A 14,190-nucleotide genomic window follows, 5' to 3' on the forward strand; every position below is an offset into this window, starting at 1 on the left:
CTCTCCAAAGACACCTGCACACACACAATCGGACACCTACAAGCACAAGTGAGCACACACTCATCCGCACACAAAAGGTAAAGCTGTGCAATGATATATGGCCTTGATAATGCCGGATATGTTTGGCTACAGGGCCTTGACAGACTTTATGGCTGTATTGTTGAACAGAGATAAAGAACAATGGGCTGCTGGTGACAAGATGCCTGCTGTACAGTAAATGCACTCTGTGACACTGTAAAAGATGATGTTAATGAGGGAGGGAGTGCATGGACTCTATATTGTCCTGTAGTGTATATCTATCTGATTTTATTGCCATGCTTTTATAGGCGGTCTAACCGTCTTTATTGGTGTGCATAAATGTTATAGATTCAAAACGCATACTGCTATAAGGACTGGAGTTGAGCCATTCATTCTTTTACTACAGTAAAATAGCCGACAGCTGATTTTTTTGCTGTTCACACTTCAAGTAACTTTGAAACCGCAGCAGATAGCCGTGAAAGACACACGCTCGCAGTGATCTACACAATCTGAAGTCGAAAAAGCATTTTGAAGCATTTAAAGTTGCATCATTGCGCAACACAGAGACGAGTTGTCGAGCGGGGATAAATCAGTTCAAATCCTCCCTCCTTTCGCTCCCTGTGACTGGTCGCTGCGTGTGTCAGTCAGGGGGAGGGGTGCACCGCTAATTTCTATATGCCTCTATGTCAATTTAAGAGTCAGATTGCGTTGTCGTGTGTGGCTGACAGCAGCAGCGAATCTCGGCGGACGTCGGCAGCCTCGCTCTGGGATTTCTTCATGTCCTTGTGAGACGCGCGCTTACCTGCTCGCCTTCAAGCCTCTCGCCTTTGGATATCGCTGCCACTTTAAACGCATCCGCACACTCCAGTCTCGTGGTATTTTTTTTTTTCCCTGCTTTTGAAGTGAGCTGCTGTGTCATAAACAGCACGCCTGAGGGGAGACGTAACCAGCAAACTTTAAAGAAGAGTCTGCAACTTTGGAGCGAATCGTCCGGCGGTGGTGCGTTCATGTGGTTTATCATCTGACAGAAGCGGAGCGTTTCTCTGGGAAACTTACAGACGGATTTAGAAGCATGTTCAGCAAGTGCTCCGTGGTGTTATTGAATGTCCTTTTTCTGGTGCGGGCGCTCTCGGCTCATGAGTGCGCGCCGTGCGACCTGCGGACATGTCCTTACAAAGCCCCGCACGGCTGCGAGGGTGGCCGGAGCCTGGTCAGGGATCCGTGCGGATGCTGTGACCAGTGCACCCGGCTGGAGTGGGAGCCCTGCGGCGGACAGGACTGGGCGCACGGCTACTGCGCCCTGGGGCTCACCTGCGCCTCTTTCAACACAACCGGAGCAGCCGCGATCCCCGAAATTGGAGTATGTAAAGGTGGGTAGCAGCGTGTCGTGTCATTTTGATCAAATCAGACAAGTTGTGTCAGTCTGGAGACGCTGTTATAGAGTTATTTAGCAGTGCGCAAAGGGAACAGTGTCAGTTCTTGTGTTAGGCAGCCATCCCCTTCCTTTCACTGGCTTGAGGGCATCACTATTCAGATGTCAGTTAGGTCCTGACTGCAGTGACTGTGTCGGTGTTTGCCTTGTCTGTGGCTGCCTGGAGCAGCTCCTCAGGTCTGAGGGGCTCTTGACTGCCAGCAGAGGAGTCATGTTCAGCTGCTCTTTCTTCTCCTCAAAGCTTCATTCACTCTCCTCTCAGAAGCATGACAATACGTTTGGCAGCAGTGATTTGGCACAGGGTTACACTTCAGCTTTGGTAGGTTCTGTTCTCTTTGCTCTACAACTCAAAGAGACGTTTATTTTATTTATTTATTTATTTGTTTTAAAAGGCAGTGAATTCAGATGAAACGAAAGTGAGTGAATCTGTGTGATGGCAAAGCTGTATATGGACAGTGTTTTGTGTTAAAATTGGAATACACTGTAATTGAATAAGTAAGCTACCAGTTTTTTTGTTTTGTTTTGTTTTTTTGTTGTGTGTGTGTGTGTGTGTGTGTGTGTGTGTGTGTGTGTGTGTGTGTGTGTATTGTTGACACCAGAGGCTTCAGTACAAATGCAAAAGACACCCGCAGACTTTCATGTGCGATCTTGTGAAGTGCTGCACTGCTGTACTGGGCTATTATACCGCGGATGTGCTCATTTTACGCACAATTTGAGCAACTTTCTGAACTTCAAAGAGATGTGTTGGGTGTCAGGTTCCTCACAGTGAATGAAGTAAGTAGCAATGGTTTTCCCCTGAGGAACAAGCAACCATTTGGAGGACCCCCCGGCCCCCCTCACCTGCTCTGTGTCCAGCCTGTTTTGGAATGATTGAAAGGGACCGACAGGACTGCAGGAGAGAGTAAGCAGCTCTCTGTGGGTGTCTGGATCCCCTGACCCTGCCCTCCCATCATCCTTCTGTGGGGTGGTCCAAGTCAGGGCTCCAAGAGGGTTTTTCCAGGGGTCTCAAGCCCCAGGCCATCCCAGGAGACACTGCTGCTGATTGTGCCTCATGCGCACGTTAGGCTGGCGTCTGGAGGACATCTCCTCTGCAAATTAACAGCTTTGGAAGCAGTGGGAGACCTAATGGCTCCTCTGATTGAGTCGTGCCTCTGGTCCTGTGGCTCCGGGGGCCTTGGAGTACACTGCTGACCTCTAAATCAGACACACGTACACACAATCTCAATATCCCAAAGGGTCTAGGTGGGGGTAAGTCAACACCTCCCCGTGTGTTTTCAGGGGCCACAGTAGGCAGGCTGCTGGAGGCTGATCCCAGATTTCCCTCCTCAAGCTGCAAGGGTCTTAAAGTGATTAGAGTCGCAATCAGTACTAAGGAGTAAATGTTTCCGCTCTCTGATCCACTGCTTTTCTGCACACAGGTTTGATTTTCTGGGTGGCCATAATCTGTTAGTGTGGGGAACCAACAGCCTCACAACACAGGTGACATGTTGCATATTATGTGAGAGGTATACCTCCATAATGGGTCATCACTCACACACTTTAAATCACTTGTAAACTTGAAAATTTAGGCCTTATTGCCATTAGATGTCACCAGGTATTTTCTAAGAACAGTTTGAAAAGGTGAATCAAGCTTCAGGTTGCAGGTTGTCAAAGACATCTGCTCTTATCAGGCCCTTCCACCGTATCAGCAATCAGCCCGTCAGTCAGGTGAAATCATTCAGTTGTTACAGCTAAATGATTTGTTTTGATGTTCTCTCATTGCCCCCTTGTGTCTGTCCTCCCACGCCAAGCTCCAGAGGCACTTAACATACCACGTAACAGAATGTCTGTCTTCCAGGGACGCTATGTCCACTACACTCCTTCGCATGCCTTCTTCTTCTCCTTCCTCTGGTATTATCTAATGTTTCAAAGATTTCCTTTTTAGCTCGCTATCAGCCAGAGGGCCTCTAGAGGTCAGCTTTCCCATCCTGGCCCTGGATGCCAAGACAAGCAGTCTCAGCGGCCGAGAGAGGAATCCCCCTTGGGATGAAGCCATAGACCTTGGCTAGAGTCATGCCAGGCCAGATAATAGATACCAAAGCCAGACCAGACCAGGGTCAGGCTAAAGGGGGCTGAGGCAGTCCAGCTTAGAAAAAACTGGGCAGACTGAGGTGAAGCAGAAAAAAGTTAGACACAATGTTGTTATTATCCAGCCTTTCATTAATTGTTTCACTTTTCTACATGCCAGATTTAGCACCCCACACAGACAGGCACCCCTGCCACCACCACCTCAAAAGAAAATACCCTCCCAGGCACAGGAAAGCCTCGGGATGGAAAAAATGTGGAGCTGAGGATCATTTTAAGGTGAAAGGAAATCACAGGGAAGGTTTTGGTGTGCTTTATTGAAAAGGCTGCTTGTGCTTTGCCAGTCCCGCTGGCCGTCTGGGAGAGCTATTAAGAGCACGGGCTGGCTCAGGTTAAAGGTAGAATTACCTTCACCTCTTCCACTGGCCGGTGTTTACTGAGTGCTTGCGAGCATCGTCCGTCACCAAGGAGTCATCCACACAACCTTGAGGGAAGTATGTGCAAGGACACTTTACTCTGCAGTCACACTGTTTCACTTCAACAGTATTCTTATAAAAGGCTGGCTTTACCCCATGGAGGAGTATCTGTTTTGAATTAATATGGATCAACATATGTGTTTTATTATGATTTACAGCATTTAAAAACAAAGCTGTGGAATGCTATTTGTTGCGTCATCTCGTTGTTATTTCTCTGACCACTAACTGAGAATCAAAAGGATTTTAATTTGAAGGGGCTTTATTTCAGGTTGCATTGCTACAGTACTCTGCTAAATATGCAGTGCTATGAGGTGCTTGTGTTTGTATTGGATAGTTAATCCTTTTCACCTTTTCCTCTGGTGCATTGTTCTGGTTTGTAGCTGTTTGGAGAAGAAAGCCAGAGTATTATGATAAGCTCCAATCACGCTTCCACACTGTTGGTTGAGGCCTGGGAGCTAAATGCTTGGGAAGGGGCTGCTCGGTGTTACAGTCTGTCTCATCCTGTTTACTCTACTGCCACTCTAAGTACGCTTGGACAACTGTGAAGGAGGGTAATTTGGGGATGTATATGTGTGTGTATTCATGCATGCATGTGAAAGGAACACTATGGGTGATGTGATCGTTGGGGTTTTGGTAGTTGCTCAGCTCACATGGCAGTGACGAGACACATCATATCGTGTCACCCAAGTTGGGCCAAGCCTCACGGTGCCTTCTCAGGGGAAAAGGCTCACTAGGCGAAGGAACAATCTGTGGGTATGGTGCAAGTGGCCATGGTGCAGAAGAGGCGTTCCAGCAGCCAGCAGAGATGGAAACCCTGGGAGGGCCCCATGCTGCGGAACAAAAGCAAACAAATGGGCTCAATGGCTAAAGTAGTGTGGCACGCCGAGGCAGGAGGAGGGATTGCAGCCCAGAAATACAGTGGTCACTTCAGTCATGGTGGTGCCAGGGCAATGTGTTGCAACAGAAGCGGTAAACTGGCTAACCCTTCTGCACTTTCGGGAAACAAATCTCAGTTTCTGGCCCATTTTGTCTTGTGATTCCACTCTGCCTAATGTCTCTTTATTCCCAGTCAAAATGGGTAAAAAAGACAAAACAGTGCAAGTGAGAAGTTTATATTCTTTCCCTAATGTCCTCTGTTCCCTCCGCTGGTCCCCACAGTGCTCCCTGATCATCCAGAAGCAGGCCTGGAGGACGAGCGCTGTCCGCTGATGACAGGCTGCGACAGAGCTGGAGGTCAGTGTGTGTGTGATGCCCGTCACTCCTGCTTGGGCTCTTTCACCTACCCAGACCAAGAAACCTGCATGAAGGCCAGCAAGTCAGGTGAGCTCTCTTCTTCCATCACGCACACATAGCATGCACATACACACACACACACACACACACACACACACACACACACACACACACACACACACACACACACACACACACAAGTGCAGAATCCAAGTCAAAGGGAATAATGCTGTCCATTGAGAGGAGCTAATCCATAACAGATGTGGTTCTGAGGTGACTAATGCTACTTACATATCATAGTGATGACACATATGCTCAGGCTTTGTCTCATGCTTCTCCTCTCACCCTGAGTGGTGCCATTGTCTGTGACTCATTGATGACTGTGGTTTGTGTGTGTGTGTGTGTGTGTGTGTGTGTGTGTGTGTGTGTGTGTGTGTGTGTCCATGGCTGGATTTCAGAGGGTCGCAGGCACGAGCACCGGGAAAGACACAGAGAGAAGTATGTGGGACCATCCAACCCGGCCTGCATGTTCTCTGGGTGTAACCTGACCACTGAGGGCTGTGTGTGTGAGTCTCAGAGCTGCCACCACCACTTCGCCTACATCAACCGCAGCCAGTGCCAGGAAGCCGCAGGTAACCTTCAAATGACCTGCAACTGGAACTGACAAGCCCACAGCTGTCGACCAGCAGCTTTACTCGGCTCAGGTTGTTTCGTGTTAAGATGTGGGGATTTATACCTGAGTCTGAAATAGATTCTGCAGCTTCAAAGTTACTTTTACATAACAGCCCATGCTTAATATAAACAGTGATACAAAGTGAGCTGCAGCTTTGCCTGCTAAAGTTTTTGCCCTTTTCTTGTACAAATTCACCTCTGAGTGGGACACAGAATTCCTTATGTCTTTACTCATTAAGTGTGAAAGAAAGCGTATTAGTGCTGATCAAAGAAAACCTTGTGACTCTTAAGTATGGTAACCTTTGATTTCTAAGCAAAGAAACCCTTTAAAGTTCAAGTGCTTTAGACTGTGTGTGTGATCGTTTCATAAAGGTTCAGGCCAGGTTCAGTGGCCTCTAGTGGCGAGGTTGCAGATTGCAACCAACTGAATAGTCCTCCCCAACAACATCAGCTAAAAACGGAACAAATGCGAAATGCACTTTTTAAAGCCAGTGTTTGGTTTGTTCGGTTTGGGCTGCTGTGCAAACATGGTGGTGCAATATCCTGGCCTCCATGGAAGAGGACCCTCACCCTCTGTAGATATAAAGAGCTCATTTTAACGTAACAAATTGCACCATAATTTTGAATATTCTCCTCCATTTCTACCAATAGAGCCCACTAAATCCTGCACACTGGTCCTTTGATCTTTTGTACCAATCAGCCTGAATATTTGCATGGAGCTACATGCCATCTCACAACCAAACACTAGCTGTTGGAGCTTAACAGGCAGATAGCATAATGCACAACACTTCCCATGTTGCATTCAGAGAGTGGATAAAGTAAAGGTGGAAAAGGAAGAGGAATGAAAGAGAGCAATACTGAAAAACAGAAAAAAAAAATCTCCATCCTTACAAGAGAAGGCGTTCCCGAGAGTGATGATGGAAATATGAAGTGTTGGAGATCATCAGGTGAAGGACTCAGTCAGGTGTCAATGAACAGAGTTTAAGATGAATGTCTACCCTGTGTGGGAGGGATAAAAGAGAATCCAGTGAATGGTGTGAGTGAATACAAGAGCGTGTGTTCGTATCCACACTTAGCAGCCTCCCTGATTGACACTTCTAGGTGAAAAATGTTATTGGCACGGAGGGTTTAGTTTCCTCATTTGGATTGTGAGGTGTCTGGTAGATAGGCAGGCGCTAAGTGGCGGCTGCCTCCTGAGTGACATTTGTAAAATTGGACAGGACTGCCACTGAGTGAACTCACTGAACCTCTGCGCATATTGGGTAAACCTCATCTTACTGAACAAGCTTTTCAAAGCCAGAAAACTGGAAAGCCGGACTGCAAACCTGAAGAAAACCAGTTTGGTGCTGTGGAAAACAGATTATGTCTGAAGCACGTGACCTTTTTCTGCTTGTGTTTTTATCACACGTGTTGCTTTCTTTGCAATTTGCTGACATTTCAGATGAAGGCCAGCTCCAGGAACGAGCCATGGAAATATTATTATGGTTATTTAGTCTGCAAATAACACAGAGGTTATGTCTTGAGCCATTCAGTAAATCCCAAAGGAAGTTTGCTCATCAAACATCGTGTTGTTTAGACGTATCATTGAAGTCTAGTGCTAAAATGAAAGATCAGCTCGTCTGTTTTGTACCTCCTTCATCTCAAAACGCCTGAGCCCAACGGATGACAGTTTAAACCAGTGAAAACTGTAAACAACATTTTTCAGCAGCTTATGAGTTCTCACTGCAACACACACCCACCCTTCTGATGGCCCCTCATTAAGTAAGAGACCAGGATGTGTGTGTCTGTTATGTCTGCAAGTAAGCATGCGCATGTGGAAAGATGCACACATGTGTCTGTGTATGATAATTATCTTGTTTGTGTGGATGTCTCGGGAGAGATTTTCCTTTGTCTGTCATCAGGAAGAGCTTCCTCTGCGACCAGACCGGGACTCTGTGGTTAGGATCTTATTCGCTCAGTCCTGTTGGACTCCGTAGTGACTCTATTCATCAACCCCTTGTTGTCTTGACACAAGCAGTTATTAAGATCTGTGTTAGCATGCCCTGCTTGTGTGTGACAGCGAATGTGTCCTGTAAACCTGCTGCCAAGGCACGGCCTTGTCTTCACATGCACTGGGACATGAAAGCAGAACTTGTGTCCCAAACACTTCAAGAATCAGCTGGAACGTAGATTCACTTTTTGAGACGCTCACACATGGTAACGGTTTGGCCTCTCACTTTCTGCCTGACGCACTCAGTGGTCTCGTCAGTTCATCCCTCCGCTGTGACTCACTGCGATCTGTTAAAACTCAACATCTTTTAGACACGGTCGCTGTTCATTCACCCCGTGTCTCCTCTTGTAGTTTCAGTGGGATCCTGTTCTCTGCTGGTATGCAAGCCACTGATGTAATTTGGCTGCAGACGTTCAATCAGAAGCACCATGGTGTGCCAGACGTATTACCCACATGTCAGGGAAAGAGGATGTGATAAGTGTGGGAGAGGGAGGGGGAAGGCAGACGCAGGAAGATAGGAAATCACAACATGCTGTTTTGTTGAGGTATTTGTGTCAAGCACAAGCCCCGGGGTCTTCAGAGGGTGGTGTTTGGTAATTTTACACTCCAGGATGGTTTACATATTTCATTCATGATAAGGCCCCTAACTGCTATTTTAGAGGAATTCCCCTGCTGCCGCTCACTGACAGGAACCAGCCACATCAGTCAGCAGAGTGTTTAGGTGATTCATACAACTGGCATCACTTAATACTAACATTTGCTCAGAAATAGTGAAAACTTAAGCTATGGCAAGGCAGGTTGTCCACTTACTTGCTCTAGTGGACTAATAGTGGGGAGAGCGTAGAGGAAAACTGGCCCTCACAGGCACGTGGAAGTTCACGAGCGGTTCATAAAATGGGGAAGCAGTGCCCACAGTGATACCATGGCACAAACTGACCTTGCTCCCACAAATTTACTTGCCCACCTATGCCACCTCCGTCCTGCCTCGCTCTGCCCTTCTGAAAGGACTGTTAGTTCTGCTTGGCTGCAGCCTCTTTGTGGCAGAGCTATTACTGGCCGAGCCAGACCGCCACCGGCTGGCAGGGGCGTGAGACGTCTCAGCGCTGTGTGTTTGTGTGCTGTCTGCGGAAGCTGTGGCCCTCGCTGTGCCCTGCAAGCTGCTCGTTGCCCAGTGTGTGAGCATTTGTATGTGTGTGGGGAGTGATTTCAAAGAGGAAACAAAACTCTTGTGTGGCGATTGAGACAAAGAACTTCCCTTAAAGGCATGTTGGGATTGCTGTCAGCCCACTCTCTACTCATGGTCAGCCGCAAACCAAACCAGCCAGCAGGAAAAGCCAAGACACACACTCACATGAAGTCATAGACCATTCCTGCATGTCCAGCTCTTACCCTCACTCCATTCAATAAATCTGGACCTAGAGCCTCAGCTCATTGACCCCAACATAACAATTATCAAATCAAAGACTCCCTGGCTTCAGCCTAAGCCAGCTCCAGTTACTCTCAGGCACATTTGTCCTATCACCAGACATTCTTTTTCCCTTTTTCCCTGAAAGGGAACTGATCCATATGGCCAAAATCCATCCATAACTGGCTCTTCCACAATTTATTCAACATCTGTCCACACCCCGGGCCCCACATAGATGTGTTTTCTATATTTGCTACAGATGAGGGCTGAGTTATTTTCTTTGGTATTGTGTCCTCTGAGCGACAGTACACGTGACAACGGTTCAGTTATGTTTCCCAGTGCTTTATGTACAGCACCCTGGAGCAGAGTATGCTCACCCTTTTCATATGCATTTTACGGTAGATAGAATGATAGACCATACATGGTGCTGATCTGTCAGAGGATCAAGTCCTGCAAGCTCTTCATCATTGGTCTAATCTTGTTGGCCATCTGACGGCAAGGAAAGGGTGTGCTTCAGTGGAATGCGCACATGTTATGTACACTTGCTTTGCACACACGCAAACACATGCATGAGAAATCTATGCGCAAATGTGCACCTACATGTGGACATTCTCATTACCTCACCCAAACATGCTCATTCACAGCTGCAGCGGTGTCACTTAGGCCACTGAGATCACGTTTTTCAAATGCAAATATTTAGCAAGAGAGCAAAGCATGCAGGCGGCAGATTCAGGCCTGCCGAGTCAAGCTTCTGATCGTGGTGTGAAGTTCCCACCAAGTGTTTCTTCCCCATGACCCTGTCTGTGCCTTTTGGCCTGGACCCCCTCCCAGACCTCCGCAGTCCACACACGTATACTCACACATGCTGATACACAGTGCTGACTTTCTCAGCTGTGACTGCAGGTGGGCACCGGGCCAGGCCCCCACAGCTTTAGGTGAGAGACGGCCCTGATGTGTCCCCTTGCGGAGCAACTTTATAAAACCTGAGGACAGACCAGAAACCCACGGAGGGCAGCTGGACTGAGACAGCTTTGTTCTCCGCTGACTTGCTTCCAAAGTCAGTCAGTGAACAGAACTCACATTGTGCGCTTTTTCCATGAGTAAACTCAGGCTGTCAACACAGCCTCCTCTGCCTGGCCGAGCCGCTCTGGTTCGGGGAAAGACTGTGTTCCTTGTACCCGGCCTTCAAGAGAAGAAAAACCCATTTAGATACGAGGTGTTTTTCTTTCTTCAATGAGCTGCTGAGATGCCAGAAATATGCATTGTTAACAAAAGAGGCTATTCTGTGGTAATGAAGCGATTTCCGTATCCCACCTCTTCCAGACCAGCGTCAGGTGTGTGTGTGTGTGTGTGTGTGAGAGACACCGTATATTATTACAGGTGAAAGGTTTTCCATTCTTTGCTATCTTACAGTCGCACAAGAGCACATGTTGCCCAATCTGCAGAGAGAATTTATCAAGCATACCAAATCAGGCGCTTTGTGTTTGTGCAAGCTGGAGTATGGCCACCATTGTGATACGAAGATTGGTTCAGTGGTTGCTGACTCACTAATTACAGCCATTTATGCTCAGAGATAGAACACAAACAGCACAGGATAAAATCCATTTGCTGCTGACTTTTTCCATCCTCTCTGTCTGCCTATTGTGCTTATAAATGCCGCAGCAGGAAAATTATATTAATTGGACCTGCAAGGGTTGGACCATTTCCATGGATGGATACAATTCTATTCATTTGAATGACAATGGTATGTCTGCCAGCTGCTTTTCCCAGCGCACTCTAACCCCAGCCATTATCACAACTGAAAGAGTAATCAGCCTTCTCTGGGACACATACAATACACAGAAAGTGTTTTTCAGCGCAGCACGTTGTGCAAGATCGTCCCAGGGTATTTTCTATGGCTTTAAACAGTGTGAGGTTTTCATATGCAAAACCAGTCTTCAACTGAGCAGCAGCAGACTGCGTTAGACTTTATTGTAAGTAAAACATTCTCCAATCAGCCTTTCCAACTGAAGTTTATTTAACTCCAGCATAGGAATTAGGCCAAAAACCGTTAAAAGGGTTAGCCTCCCTTAATTCAGGGGTTTTCCCCTCATTTTCTGTGACACTATTCAGTTACGAAGTTTATCAATGAGAGCTTTGTGGTGGTCCTCACTGTTCCCAGGTTGCCTGAGTAAACAGTACAGTACAGATACCTCACACTCCAGCTCTATTTATGTGGAGCCAGAAAAATTCAACGTTTCCCTTATCCTCAATTTCATCTGTCAGAAATGTTACCCCCACCCACCAGAATACAGCTGTGGTAGTCTTACAGCCCGTCTCCTCCAACTGCAATGCCAGCAGAGCCTCAGGTCAGACCAGAGGGTTCATCTGAAAGAGCTGAATGGTTGACAGTATGATTCAGAGGTCCGGCTGTGGAGTTGAGGACTGGTTCAGAGCCATTATCAGGGGAGCAGAAGTCTGGGCCCCGAACTGCTCACCGGTTGTGGCGAAACCCAGAGGGATCCACTTACAGTTCTTCAAATGTCAAGGATGAGGCACATCCTCCGAGAGACTCGTGTTGCATTGTGGAGCCAATCTGGGAAGACCATCAGCAGAACGCAGCTTCTGGAAACACTACCAAAACCCTAAGTGCAGTTACGCAATCTCAGCCTGTGTCATTCCCTCTCCTCAAAAACCATATGTATGCAAAGATTTTCAAGTATTTCTACGAGCCAAATCATAATCTTCTCAATGTAACTTTCTTATAAGGCAGTCATTTGTTGACACTTTTCTTCCTTTAACTGTCAGCGATGATTTAAAATAGATGTGCAATTACCAGATTTTCCTCATTCTCATCCATAATCTCTGTGCTAGTTAATGCTGTCCTTCCACTCTTCTTCTCTGCTGCCAAAGTGCTTCAAAGTGAGTATTTACTGTGCTTTCAGTAGGGGATCTGGGAAATTACTGAGTGATTGACAATTATAGGACAGGACTTGAGTCTGCTCTCCCCACTCCTCTGCCTGCACTGTATACATTACAGTGACACTGAGAACCAAAATAAACACGTCCCTTTGGTTTGGGTAATCCAATCTTTGTAAGGTAGCTACTGTTCTCATACAATGTCTGTACAGAGGGGCGCTCCACTTTTCTTTTCCTGAACAGGCTCCAAAATACACCCCTGAGCCTCTAGCCCAGATTTCCAGTACCCCTGCACCCCTTTCCCCCCTAACAAGGGGTATCAGAGGTATTATGTTGGCTCTGCCAAATGAATAGACGAACACATCCTGGTATGCTAAGGGGAAGGGAGATTCTATACTGGCAAGAAGAGAAGCTCTGTTGAAGGTTGGCTGCTATTAATGACTGGTTTTAGAGCGTGAGGGGCTGTTTGGATTGTGATTCAGTCGAGCCAGGCAGGGTGGGATCAGGGGCCCGTAGACAGGATGTGCACAGAGCCTTGTCGTGTCTAGAGCACCACTCTCACTTCTCTGACAGGATGCTGTGAAGCTGTCACGGACTGCAGTGAGGATCTGATGACTGTGCACCGAGTTTGTGTTGGGTTGTGAACCCAGCTTTTAGACCGTAACACGAGTAGCACTCTTCTAAAGTGGCTTAACTGACACTACAAGGAGGCAGCCCTCACACACATATGAACACACACACACACACACACACCTGCAAGTACAGGAAAACACCTCCTTCCTCTAGGAGAACAGTATGGGCTCTGTCAGAGTGTAGAGCAGTTGATGGCGGTTGCAAAATGTCTTAAGAGGAAAATGAAAAAGATGCCAAAGCTGCCACTGCTCTTGCTGTATATGCTGTATGCTGCATTCATGCTTGTATCATAACACACGTGTCTGTGTGTTTCAGTGGAGCTGAGGTGTGCCGGGGTGATGTGTCCCACTCTGCAAGTGCCCTCCTGTCCCAAGGGCTCAGTCCTTACCAAGAGTTACACGCCCCCTGCTGGTTGCTGCCCCTCTGTACCACCCCAGTGCACTTGTGACCTCCGTGCCTGCCACAAGCCCCAGTGTCCGAGCGGACAGCGCGCCGTGCCGCTCAGCCAGGCCAGCGGCCAGCCAGGAGACTGCTGTGATGTCTTTGAGTGCCAGAAAGGTGATTACACTGCACTGCACACTACACGATCTGTCTCGATTGGCCTCCCACTGGCGGTAGCAGTGGCACAGTTGGTGTGAGATTCATCGCCTTTGAGGAAGCAATTATTTTTAAGGCTTTCCTCCCTGCTGACTCAACGTCCACAGATGAAAAGGAAAGTTGCTGATTGGATAATTACTGTTGGGCTGTTTATCAGGCTGGGCCGTTACCTCCCAGGGTTAAGAGCGTGGTTCAAAGGCATTTTTCAGGGGTGTATCCACCAATATTTCTATCGCCTGTGGGGATATTAAATATAATGGATCTGTGGTATACTCGTGTGCCATTTTTTCACCTGGTGAGAAAAAGACAGGGGAAATTCAAGGAAAGAAAAGTGAGAGAGAGCCGATGTCCATCACATATAGAGAGACCTCAGTGCTCTCTGACGTGGCTCAGAGGCAGCCAGGAGAGTCAGGAAGGCAGGGAGGGGACTTGTGGTATTGGTCTGTTTACTCTGCGCTCCCAACAAATATTCGCTGTTTTACCAACAGAACAAATTCCCATTCTGGCCCCTCCACATGCATAAATGAGCGCCGTGTCCCGGAATTAATGGACTTAACGAGCCCAGTGACCAGAAAAGTGCTTAGGCTACGAATTTGCTCAACAGAAGTGCAGTGTCAAAGGGTTCCTGTCTGGTCACACGTCCAAAGGGAAAAGGTTCAACAGTTCATTGATGGGAATGCTTTTTATGTGCTCCAGTCTGCCAGTGGGGAGGGTAATCGAGTCCGGCAGGCCAGCGGGGGCTGAATGGCAGCCGTGGGGGCCATGGGATCAG

General features: G+C 47.6%; 1 protein-coding gene across 1 annotated transcript in view; it reads left to right on the forward strand.

Annotated features, from left to right (window-relative positions):
* Positions 1-718: 718 nt before the first annotated feature.
* Positions 719-14,190, forward strand: part of crim1 (cysteine rich transmembrane BMP regulator 1 (chordin-like)) — a 31,344-nt gene continuing 17,872 nt past the window's right edge. The window contains exons 1-4 of the mRNA XM_070979862.1: positions 719-1,388; positions 5,149-5,310; positions 5,682-5,855; positions 13,137-13,379. Of these exons, the coding sequence (XP_070835963.1) occupies positions 1,091-1,388; positions 5,149-5,310; positions 5,682-5,855; positions 13,137-13,379 (877 nt within the window). The 5' untranslated portion in view covers positions 719-1,090. The remainder of the gene's footprint in view (positions 1,389-5,148; positions 5,311-5,681; positions 5,856-13,136; positions 13,380-14,190) is intronic.

Source organism: Chaetodon trifascialis, chromosome 14 (genome assembly GCF_039877785.1).
Source record: "Chaetodon trifascialis isolate fChaTrf1 chromosome 14, fChaTrf1.hap1, whole genome shotgun sequence".
NCBI classification, from domain to species: Eukaryota; Metazoa; Chordata; class Actinopteri; order Chaetodontiformes; family Chaetodontidae; genus Chaetodon; species Chaetodon trifascialis.